Raw genomic sequence first — 12,442 nt, forward strand, 5'->3', positions numbered from 1 at the left:
ATTAACATATGCCTAGATTTCAAAGTCTTGAACACAGCCTCCCTGGCTGTAGGTGGACATTTGCCTCCATGGACAGTTCTTGTGAAAATTACTCTCAAGTTTTGTTCCAAGGATTTGAATAGTCTCTCTCTTTATCCATCAAAACAATAGAAAACCCCATATTAAGATACCACTACTCCTTTAACAGTCATGGTGGAAAATTCTCTCCAGTGGAGCACAGCCTCAAACTAAGACTATTCTCCCAACAGTAATGAACTTGGAAACATTATTGGGATGGCTTGAATCCTAACTTTAATTCTCTTCACCTCTCTTTCAGAGCCACAAAACAGAAGTAACTAATAATGGAAAAACAAACTTATTATCCCCTCTACTACCACGTTAAGGCAAAAAAGATTGAATGCAAATTCTAGTAGGAGGGGACCTGACTTAGATGCAGGAACATGAATCTTATCCACTTGGAAAAAACTCCATGTTTTATGGGACAGATTTAATAAAAGAGATATATATTTAATTAGATGCTTAACAGGGTGAAAGTACATTACATTTGCGGCACAACTATCTGAGCTGTGAAGATACACCAAAGTCACATTTTCAATTGGGACATCCTGGAGATTGAGACATACTGAAAGGAGGGAGGGAAGGGTTGTAAGAGGTATGTGCACTTGGAGATACTTGTTGAAGGGAGTTCAAGGGAACATAAAGCCTGTGTTGGCCTATACTGGAATGGGAAAGTTTAAGAAAAGGGCAGGGGAAACATCCTGAGCGGGAACAGTGATACCACAAGAATAAGGGGATATTGACAGTGGTACTAAGGAGTGTGTTTGAAGGAAGGTCTGGATGTCTGGAAAACATGTTTTTGAGGATGAGATGCTAAGCAAGCATTGGTATGGAATCCCAGAACAGTTTGGGTTGGAATGGACCTTAAAGATTTCATTTCGACCTCCCTTCAGTGGGCAGGGACACCTTGCATTAGACCAGGTTGCATTGCGTGGGTGTGAGAACCTGGTAGTTACGCTGTCCAAGAACAGCTGGTGAAACGGGGCAGCTGTTGGATTTGGGTATAGGGATGATAAAAGCCTTTCCCACAGAGCTGTTGGGTGCTATGCATGCGTATACCAATCCCTGTGAGTGGAAAGCACACGATTCCTGATAAAAGACAAGTTTTGGGAGAGGTCTTGAGACAGAGCTTTAGGTTTCATCAGCCTCTGCCAGGATCATAGGTTCTCCTCCAGCTGGGCTGAAGCCGGACAGTATCCAAGAGGCACAACTGAACCCTCTAATATATCACACCCTGAACCCAGGAGGCTGCAGCAACCAGGTAGCCGAGCTGTGCTCCGAGGAGGGCCCTTCTCTCAGCCCTGCGGTGCCTCGGAGGGGTGGTCTCCATTTTAACACTTGCCAGCATCTTTGACATGAGGGACCAAGTGGAGTCTGCGTCTGGTTGGACACCCCTCGGCTGTGTCAGGTGAGCCTGGCGTACTTAACACTGAGGTAGGCAGGGCTGCGCTGGTTTGGCTTGGCTTGGAATGTTCTTGGAATGGTTTGTTTTGGCTTGGTTTGGATTGGTTTGGGTTGTTTTCGCTTGTTTTGGGTTGGCTTGGCTTGGTTTGCGTGTTGTGGGTTGTTTTGGGTTGGTTCATCATGTTTTGGGTTGGCTTCGCTTGTTTCGGCATATTTTGGCATGGTTTGGGTTGGTTTCACTTGTTTTGGGTTGGTTTGCCATGTTCTGGGATGGTTTGGGCTAGTCTGGCCGGTTCTGCGTCCGCACCCCTCCGGCCCCTCAGCCCGACCCTCCCCCTCTCCCCTCACAGATCCCCGCCGCTCAGGTGAGCCCAGCGCCATTGGTCAGCGCCGCTGCTAGCCCCGCCTTCCATCACTCTACTTCACTCTTGATTGGTCATCCATCCTGTCAGTCTTTCACCTTCCGGCATTCCGATTGGCTGCCTGGGAAGGCAGGGCGGGCCTGTCCCCCGCGGCGCCCGCGGGGCTCGACGGGGTGCGGGCTCGGGCGTTCCCGGCTGCATTCCCCTTGGTACTCCCGCCGGCATTCCCCGCCGCCATGGAGCTGTCCTGCCAGGCGCTCAGAACCACCTACCAGGCGAGAGAAGCGGTGAGATCCTGCAGGGCGGGTGGCCGCGCGTCGCCGTTGCCGTGGCAACGGCATTGCGCATGCGCAGGGGTGTGCGGGGTGTCATGGCGGCGGGGCCGAGGCCAGCTGTGGTGGGCAGGGACGGGCACGGACCCACCACAGCCCCTCTGTTCATGGTCCTGGAGCACCAGGCACACCGAAAGCGGACAGTCCGTGCTCCTCCCTTCCCTGACCCCTGTTTCCATCGGTCACGCCTATACTGCCCCGCCACGCCCCCACCTCATCAGCCCCATTCCTGGAAGTGTCCAGGGCCAGGCTGGACGGGCCTTGGAGCAGCCTGGTCTAGTGGAAAGTGTCCTTTCCCAAGGCACGGGGCTGGAACTGCATGATCCTTAAAGATCCCTTTCAACCCAAACCATTCTGTTCTGTGATTCTTCCCCCAGAAAGCCCAGAAACAGCAGGATTTAGCTAAATTTTGTAACCTGTTCTTTTGCTTCCATCTGCTGGTCAAATTACACCGGAGTGCGGGCGACTGCAGGGATGCTAAAAACCTTTCCCATAGTGCTGTTGGGTGCTGTGCATGCATACACCAATCCGTGTTCCCACCGTGCCTGGAAAGCACAAGATTCCTCAAAAAAGAGGAGTTTTGTGAGGGGTTCTGTTGTCACTGAAAATCGTCGGGAAGAAGTGAAAGCCTCCAACACCACCTTTAAGTGTTGTTGAGCCAGGCATTGCTTTGTTCTGGCCAGAGACACCTGGTGAAAAATTCCAGCCACATAAGTCCCTTGCAAGACTTTTCAGATATTTATATATTTTAGCAAACAAAGAAAGTGACATTAATTGGTTCTAAGTTACACAATTCTCTTCATTTAATTAGTATTCTGTCCTTTATTGTCTAATTGGGTCCACATTCTTTGGTTCTCTTATTATTCTTCCTCAGACAGAGAGTCTCTAACTCTCAGGGTGTGATGTCTTTGTTAATCTCCTCTGTGTCTTCTGATTACTCCAACATGTCTTAGAAGGGTCATGAATTTAAAAACCCAGATGTCCAATCCTCAACTCCCTCAAGCTTTGTTTGCTGAAGCTCATCAGAGCTAATCTAGAGAAATTCAAAGCTTTGGTGATTTAATGATCAAACTGACAAGAGTTTGTAAGGAAAAAAAAAAAAGGAACCCAGCTAACTACTACCATTAATTAAAGTTTTAGGAAAGTTATATCATACTGAACACTGAGACTGAGCTTTAGGTTATGTCAACCTCTTGCAGAATTGCAGTACACTCTGAGTTGGAAGAGACCCACAAGGTCATCTGGTTCTGCCCAGGACACCCCAACAATCCCGCCCTGTCCCTGACAGCATTGTCCAAACACTCCTTGAGCTCTGGCAGCCTTGGTGCTGTGCCCACTGCCCTGGGGAGCCTGTTCAGTGCCCAACCACCCTCTGGGGGAGGAATCTTTTCCTGAGATCCAACTAAACCTTCTCTGGCACAGCTCCAGGCGTTCCCTGAGTCCTGTCACTGGTCACCACAGAGAAGAGATCAGTGCCTGCCCCTCTGCTACCTCTCCTGAGGAAGTATTAGTAGGTTATATATTTCCTAGGAATGGCATCCTCCTGCAGAGTCTCTTTCTGAGCCCTGAAGTGGATTCAAATTCCAGCCACTGGGAATGGAGCCCTAAGGTGTGGTATTAAAACAGCACTGAGGTGCAGGAGGAAAAGAGGAGGAAAAGGGATCTGATTTGTTACCTTACCAGTGGGTATTTGGGTGGCCTTGGTCCCGAGGATGATGTTGGCTACTAAATGAAGAAATATCTGTAGGATGAGGGCCTGGTGCTCAAGCTCTGTCAGCTGTACCACTGGGTTTGGGTTGGTGTGCTTTGTGAGCTGGCTTCTCCACAGCCTTTTGGCAGGATGTGAGGATAGCAATCTGTAGTTTGGGTACAGAGTAGAAGGGAGTTGTTTGTGTTCCACGGAGGAGCAGAAGTTCGGAGCCCTTTTTTTAATTAGTGACTTAAAATGAAGCTGCCAAGAGGATTTTTTGGTTTGTGCTCCAAGGTTTTGCCTCCCTTCTGTGGAGGGAGCCTTACTACCTATTGTTTGGTTCCTGAATTCCAGTATTCCAATGGAGTATCTCTAAGTTAGACTGCTATATGTTTAATTTGTAGCACTAAGTAATTACTGGGATTTCTAACTCCATAATCCTGCCTATATCTGTACTGCATTTTCCCAGTGATCTGTTCTACAGGATGGAAATTATTATTTTCTAGCAATTTTGGGGAAAAGTGTTTTAAAAAAAAATTCCTATATGCACTGCAATTCCATAGCTGTTCACAGCTACCCAGTGCAGTCTTACAGTCAAATAAATTTGTCTTGTGAGGCATTTCACTGGTGTTAATTGTAAAATACTTTCTGTGTTTGCTTTGTGAATGCCCCTTGACAAACAATATTATTGTGAACTGCAGTAAGACTTTGCAAATTCCTACAAAGGAGTGAGAGAGTTAATGCTTTATTGATCAATGCCTTATTGTTAATTGTTAATTAATTTGTAAATCCATCATCCTTAATGTGTATAATTCACCATACTTTGTGTCCATTCATTTTTATGTGTTCGTAATATGTATCACTTCAAATTAGTGAGGTCTTGGCAGTGTAAAACCTGTCTTCAGCAGTGTTCCTATTAAAAGAGGGAAATAATAGTGTTCTGTGAGTGGCTCTTAAAATTGGAGCATGAGTTAATGAAAGACAACATTGCAGTGGGGAGGAGAAATCAGAAGGTTTTTTGTTTTCAGTGCACCAAACTCAAATTGTAAAATGTCTCTTAATTTTACATGTAACAGTGTTGAGTGCATCCTACTGCTAGGACAGCCATAAGTTCTGTGGTGAGCTTGCTGTATGTCTTTAATTATGAAAGCTCATTGTAATCCTTGAAAACTTTGCCAACTCTTATTGTTTGCAGCAGCCGTGTGTAATTTGGAAGAGAGAAGAGGGCAAAGCGCTCTTTCTTTGTCCTGGGAAATTCTATTCAGTGGCAGCCAAGTTATACATTGTTTAAAACTCACCAGTTCCCTCCTCTGCTTATGTTTCTCAAAAAGTGCTGTCAGCAAGCCAGACAATAACTGAACATTCAGCCCTCTAAAAAGCCTGTCAAGGCTGCAAATATCCAAAGCAATAAGGGGGAGAGAAAGCCGTGGGGATACAGGGTGATGGAGGTGGGAGGAGAACTGGGCGAGCCCATGAAGCCTCTCTATCCTGGCACATGGTGCCAGCTTGATCTCGAGGAACCCTGTACTTGGCAGCGGCCTGGAATCCTAAAGACAAAGAGGGGAGGGACACTGCATGTGTGTCGTGATAAATTCTTTCCCTGTGTGATGACAGCCTGGATTCCTGACCACAGATCCCTCTGAACTCATCCTATTGACTGCCACAGTTGGATGTACACAGACACAGTGCTAAAGCAGTATAGTTCTCATTCCCAAGCTCCCCAGACCGTGACTTACACTGCAGCCCTTTTTTTTTTCCCCATCCTAACAAATATATTAACGTAGAGTATATAGGGTCAAAAGATAATGAAACATTATAGAGTTAAATTAATCTTTTAGTAGGCCCATTAATTTGATGGAATTACACAAGAGACTTGGTTGATTTATAATGTAAATGCATTTTAGTAAAAGGTGTGGAAATGACTAAACAAACAATTGCATTTAAAGATGCACAACTCTATTAGAGCTTAATTTTAAATGACTCAAAGAAAGGAGTATGTACTGCTCTTTTGTTAAGCTAGAAATAAATAAAATAGCACTATAAGTGTTGGAGCTAATTAGTTAAGTGCTCAGCTATTTAGTTTTTAAAACAAGATCACATTTAAGTGCCTTAAGCTTTTATTAATTTCAGGGACCCCAAAATCCCCTATAGTAATTGAAAATTTAATTACATACATTTTTTTGTTCTTTTAAGAATGGAAGCTTATTAAACTTTAAACATTTAAACATCTATTGAAATACCAGTGGCTATAAACAACATGCAATTCTAAATACTAATTAAACAGGACGGCTAAATCGCTATAAAGCTAAACTGAATTTTAAGTAACTTTGCACTCGTAAGCACTCCTATTTTTTCGTGCTGTGTTAAGATTTACCATTTCCTCTCTGAGCACAGCAGAAGCCCTGGGCAGTGTTAGTGTCTGTCTGTACTGTGGCCATATTTTGTGGACATGTTTGCAGTGGGGGTCAGTCCCTGGAGGATAAACTGGAGTTCAGGACAGCAGACAAGGGTGGGCAGAGAGCTGTTTTAAGGGAACAGCTAAAGCTGTTGGTGGCACTGACACAGGCGTCTGGCAAGAGTATGTGGTACAATAGGCCTGGTGAAGGCAGGAATAGGATTGATCAAGAAAGCAGTGATCTGTGCACCACTGACTCACCAGATTCATGATCTGGTAACAGCAACATAATGCAAGGTCCTTGATTTTTCTTATATAGAAACCTCACAGAACTTGGACCAGAGATATCTCTGTTCTGTGTTTCAGACTCAACCTAATGCAAGTCGTTGTCAGTTGGTCAACTGATCAACAGCTTAGTTTTCTTTGGACACATCTGACTTCTCAAAATCAACCATTGCTCTTTGCGTTCTTAACATGAGTAAAAGGCAGAATTAACCTCTCAGTCTAATTATATTAGAACTTAAAACGCTTTAGGGATAGCAGAAGTAACCTGAAGGGATGAACAGCAGGAGAAGACATGCCAGAATGCAAACTCTCTTCAAGGGAAGTTCCAAGCATGGATAGTGAGCCCTGTCAGTTCATGAGGGAGAGGCAATTCCTCTCTTGTCAAGAGTATCCATGTTTATTACATGAAACACTTGATTTGTGTTTGTCTTCAGTGGCAGCTACTGTGTTTGCATACTGTGGTTTAAATATTCAGAGGTAGCTGTGACCTTGCCCTTTGATATGTGGGCAAACACAACAGTTAATCTTTCTCAGCAGAAACCGTCAGGAGCAGTTACATTTCAAAGAATGTCCAGGTGGGATTCTCAGCTTCCTTCTTGCACCTCCAACTGCGTTTCAGAAGATTCAGATCATCCAGGAGAAATGGTAAAAGGGCCACAATTCAAAATCTGTTTTCTGAGCACTGACACTTCAAAAATTAAGAAGGAAAAGATCGTTTTGTCCCAGGATGTCAGTGTTTTCTCTTTCCTTATGACAGTTCTCAGAACTGGTTCATTTCTTTTTGCAGCACCTCAGAGGAACCAGTCTGCCTCATTCAAGTGGTGCTAATCTACCAAGCATTTGCACAGTTTTCTCACCAGAATGGTTCAGAAAAATTACCTTGGTACCACCACTGAAATGCAACAGTATTGTAGCTTCCTTATGGACTCTGAAAAACTTTATCAAGATGGTATCGAAGTATCTAAAGGCTAGAAATGGGGTATGGTTTCTTCAGTTTTCCCCAGCCAGTTTTATTCTTCTTTCTAGAAGAGCAGAATGAAGAGTCTATGAATCTTTTTAGTAATATGTGAATCGCAAATACACTTTCACTCTGCAGGAAGTGTTGTGAAGAGCAAGCCCCAGCCCTTTCTTAGTCGTGACACTAGGTGGCCCCACGACTGAAGGAAGCATCCCAGGAAATACTTGCTGTACTGGGTTACCTTTTCCCTGCTCTACCCATTACTTTTTACAGGCTGACAGATTTTATTTTAAAATGAAACGATAGCTGACTGTGCTATCTCAAGTATTTAAATTAGCAGCAGAATGCTACGTGATATCCACAGTACAGAGCAAAGGGAGTAGTTAGATCTAATCTGGCAAAGGAGCAGCATGCTGAAGAGGTAAATTGGTTTTGCATCACCCAAAAGCACCTTTGATTTTAGGAATACATGATTCTCCAATATCAGCAGTTTACTATAATGACGTTTCCTTCCAAGAGATCATCATGAAGGATAGAGGAATTGTCTCTTTGTATTCATATTCCTTCTGGGTACCTTGTGGGATTTGAGAACATAAGCCTTGGCCAGTAGTAATTCTTTAGCATGTCTGTGTGCCAGGCACAGGCAGAGCAGCAGAAGTCATTGCCACAGGTGCTGGAGCTCTGTTTGCAGCATGAAGGGGATGGAGGTCTTTGGGTCTGTCACCTGCGGGTCTCACACTTGGGCTGGGCTTTTCTTGGGGGTGGATGCAGGTGCTGTTCAGTTGGAGTAGGAGGGAGGGGAACTGGGGGGAAGTGGGAGCCTGTGTAGCATTACTGTGCAGTGTTGTGATCAGGAATGTTTCTGTGCTACGCGAGCAACAGAAATTGCTGCTCTTACCCCATCCACTAAGTGCGTGCCACTCTTTCAGCTCACACTGGGTCCTGGTAAGTAATCATTGAATTATGGAATACACAGAATATCCCAAGTTGGAGTGGACCCATGAGGATCATGAACTCCATCTTCCAATGCTGAATGCCAGCATCCTAAGAGAGAAAGAATTTATTTCCCTAAATGTGGGTTTGGCCATACCTGCTTTTCCTGTGGTCCCAGCTCCAAGTCCCAGTGAGGCAGGCCAGAGTCAACCTGCTGATTTGTAGAGCTTTCCATGTAGCAACTTCAGTTATGACCCTAAAAATCTCAGGGTTTCTCTGCAGTCACTCAGCGAAGACAGCATATTCCACTGGAGTTAGGCCTTGTTCCAGCATCTGCCATGATTTCTGTTTCCACTGCCCCTTTTGCCCTACTTGATATTGGACCTGGTGCTCCCCCTGATGTTGCTTCACTGAATGAAGACAGAGGTGTTTTACACTGCTCTGTTTTTATTGCTGAACTGTTTGTGAATGACTTTGGGTTCTCCACTCTATGCCAAGGAATCCATGGGACTGAATCCATATTGAAATTTCTGTGTGTTGAGACCTGGTTTTGGTCACTCGTGTGTTAAAATCATGCAAGTTCAGTGCTACCCCAACCCACTACAATTCTGCAAGTGTCTGTGTTTCATTTGCTGTGTTTATATGTCAAGGCCCATGAAACAGGAGGTGCCAACAGTGTTACAGCTGGTCTTCGCAGTAGAGCCATGCAGATCTCAGACCTGTTCTCCATCCCCTCCTCCAAGCACTCAGAGAAGAGGTTTCTAGTTGCAAGGGAAGGACACAGGCAGGCTGGAGCACTAGATTTCCTTGCACAGCCCCTGGAGATACTGGGCATTGAAGCCTGCAAGAGTCCTGCCCTGGAGTCTGCAGCAGCATGAACATGTTGGACATCCATAACCATAGTAAGGGAAGTAAGCTGTTTGTTCAACCTCGAGGTAATTTTCTCTCTTCTAGGAAAAGGCTTCTACCCATCCAGTAGCCCTGATAATGTGTAAGAAAAATTAGATTGAAAACCACTTTCCTTGTGTTTATTAACAGTGAGTTGTTTTACAGTTCTTACATGCTGTTGTCTTAATTTGTTTGTTTCCACAGGCTACATTTAGATGCTGTTTACAGCAATAAAGAGAATATTACATTTGATCTAGAGTTCTGTCTTAATTCACAGGAGGAGATGCGAACAGAAGCTCGTCGGAAAAATCTCCTCATTCTAATTTTGCATTATTTAATGGAGGAAGGGTAAGTTTTTTAAATAACAGGGCTCTACTTTGTGGGACTGTGTTTGTCTGACCTCCTGTACTGTGTCCTGTCAGGTGGATGAATAGTATGGGCCTTTGGGCTGATGTGAGAAAGAGGTAAACTACTGTTACATATTCTTGGCATTTTACTTTGCTAAATTGTTTCAGTTCCTGGAACAAAAATGTCGACTATAATTAAAAAATACTATAAATCAACCAGCAAAGGCTTTTTTAAATAGAGTTTATACTTTTATAATAAGTAGACTTGTAGACAAGTTAAAGATACCATATAGTTACTAATGCCATTGTTTACTTTTTCTCTCAAAAATCAGAGTAAGATAATGACTCTCAGTTTTTTGATCTTTGTTCCTTTTTTTAAATTACCAGATACTTCGATGCTGCAAATGCTTTGGAACAAGAGACGAAATTAAGTTTACGTGGCTTTGAAGTTTGTGACAACGTTGATCTTGAGACAATTTTGATGGAATATGAAAGCTATTACTTTGTAAAATTTCAGAAGTATCCTAAAATTACCAAAAAGGTCCTGGACACTGGTATGTGACTCTGTTCCGAAAAGAAAGCTTTTGTTTCCAAAGACTAAAATGTATGTTTGCTTGCTATGCTAGCAGCCCTTTTTGTGTATGTCAGCATTTAGTGTTCCAACCCTTACAGTTACAGACCTATAGTTCTAGCACAGAAGACATAAGTATTGAGAGATGGGGTTTTGAGCCCTTCTCCTCTCCATTCTCTCATTATGTAGAGGAACAAAAAAATGGCATTTTTCTGTCTTTTAAAAACTGCTGTGATAGTGGAAAATGTCAGCTAAGCACAAAGCATTATGGCATAGATATATTTATTCACTTTCTTCTCATGGAGAGAGACCAGTAAGGCTGAGGTATAAAAGAATGATACAGAATAAGGCAAGTCAGAATATGAGCATCCTGCTATGACCCTGAGAGCCTGAATGGTTTTGCACTTGAGCACAAAATGTAACTTAGAGAAGCCATGAGAACAACTGTGTAAAAATCAGGGATGAAGAGCTTGAAGGATACAGATTTGAACTGGATATTGGGAAAATTTCTTCATGGAGAGGGTTGTCCAGCCAGCCCTGGCACAGCTGCCCAGGGCAGTGTTGGAGTCCCCATCCCTGGAGGGATTTAAAAGCCGTATGGATGCGGCACTTGGGGACATGGGTTAGTGATGGCTTTGGCAGTGCTGAGGGAGTGGTTGGACTTGATGGCCTTGGAGGGCTTTTCCAACCTAAGGATTCTGTGATTATTTGCATGAAAAAGGTATGCACATCTAGAACATATTAATTGGTGCTAATACAAAAAGGAACAGCCTTGCAGGACAAAACTAAAGGGATTTGTCATGAATCAAGAGTGAAAATGTATTACAAAGCATTTTTTCACATCTTAGTCAAACTGAGTGGTAGTCAAGGCTCAATCCATGATCTAAGTGAAAAAAACATTTCCTAGAAAGCCACTCTGGGACATTTAAAAGCTCTCAGGATGCATTTTTTGGTCAGTAAAGCTTCTCAGACTTGGAGTACTCCACCATTACCCAGGCTCAGAGTTGTGACTGTGTTGGCAGGGAGGCATCATCCTTTTTTCCTGAAGTGTAAGCAGCTTCCTCTCCTGCATGTAGTTTGCAGGGTGCCCATAGTCAGATATGTGTATCTAAACAAAAGGCTTAGTGTGGTGCTCCTTCCTACTAAACTGTTTGCAACACTCTTGGCAAGTCCTGCAGAACTAACTTGGTCATTTCCATGCTGGGTCACAGTTGGAAGTATTACAGACAAACCCACAGGATTACAGGTTTATCTGTGGGCTCTGCTACCTCTCTGTTCCCAAGCTTTTTCAGGGAAAGAGCTGTTTGGGAAGGATTATTTTATATAAGCGTGTGAGAATCTTGAATGTAAGAGTGTCGTACAGAGAACACTGATGGGAGACATATTTTGGAACAACCAGGTCTGTGCTGATAAGGACACAAACCCTTGGCTTTATGAGTTCACATCTGGGCTTTGTGAGTTCGACGTTTTGTGACAAAAACCTTTTCTTTGGCAGAATTTGTTTCAAATTACATAAACGCAAAAAATAGCATAGTTTGATAACCACCATTGCAATGTGACTTTTATTCTGTCTTGTTATGTTGAACTTGATTATTATGAAGAGGAATAAGGCAAATTCATATTTCCCAATTCAGCAGTGAAAAAAATATTAGCATTAAATAAGCATTCTGTGTGATATATTAAATTATTGTGCTTAATCTAATTTCTGGTAGTGCCCATTTTACTGTGAACATGATACTTGTTTTAAAATGTAAGCAGAGAAATCAAAGATTGAATGAGCCTAAACTTGAACAAACTTGAAGCAAAACTGCTCTCACCAATATCAGTTTGTTTTCAAAAAGTTTTTGCAAGCTTGCAGTGCTTATAATCACGCTGATCCTGCTTATGCATTGTTATTTCCAATGTCACTAATATATACTTAAAAATATTTTTGAAGGGAGGAAAAAAAAAAGTCGAATTGCCCTTTTTTTTTTTCTATCCTTAATTATTTTCTATTTCAATGTTGATTTTGCCACAGCAGAAAATAAACAACAGCTGCGAACTGGAGGAAGAGCAAGAAGGTAAGAGAAACATGTGGGGTGTTTTTCTGGGCAGAAAATTTTCCTGTGAAAACAATATGCACCCTGGTTAAAATAATGTTGTGATACTGCAGGAACATTAAAGCCCAGGGCTATGCAGCTGACTGTATGATGTGTTACAGGCAAATAGAGACTTATTTCC

At 43.2% G+C, this 12,442-nt stretch overlaps 1 protein-coding gene across 7 annotated transcripts in view; it reads left to right on the plus strand.

Moving 5' to 3' along the window:
• The first annotated feature begins 630 nt into the window (after positions 1–630).
• The window catches only part of KATNAL2 (katanin catalytic subunit A1 like 2), a 30,933-nt gene continuing 19,121 nt past the window's right edge, over positions 631–12,442 (plus strand). The window contains exons 1-4 of one of the 7 annotated variants that reach the window (XM_027656157.1): positions 631–652; positions 9,582–9,652; positions 10,039–10,205; positions 12,240–12,282. In XM_027656157.1, the coding sequence (XP_027511958.1) occupies positions 9,588–9,652; positions 10,039–10,205; positions 12,240–12,282 (275 nt within the window). In that variant the 5' untranslated portion in view covers positions 631–652; positions 9,582–9,587. Of the gene's footprint in view, positions 653–1,941; positions 2,111–9,508; positions 9,653–10,038; positions 10,206–12,239; positions 12,283–12,442 lie in introns of those variants that run through there. The other 6 variants (XM_027656151.1, XM_027656152.1, XM_027656153.1 and 3 more) reach the window with 6 other exon arrangements.

Source organism: Corapipo altera, unplaced genomic scaffold (assembly GCF_003945725.1).
Source record: "Corapipo altera isolate COAL_440 unplaced genomic scaffold, ASM394572v1 61553, whole genome shotgun sequence".
Taxonomy (NCBI): domain Eukaryota; kingdom Metazoa; phylum Chordata; class Aves; order Passeriformes; family Pipridae; genus Corapipo; species Corapipo altera.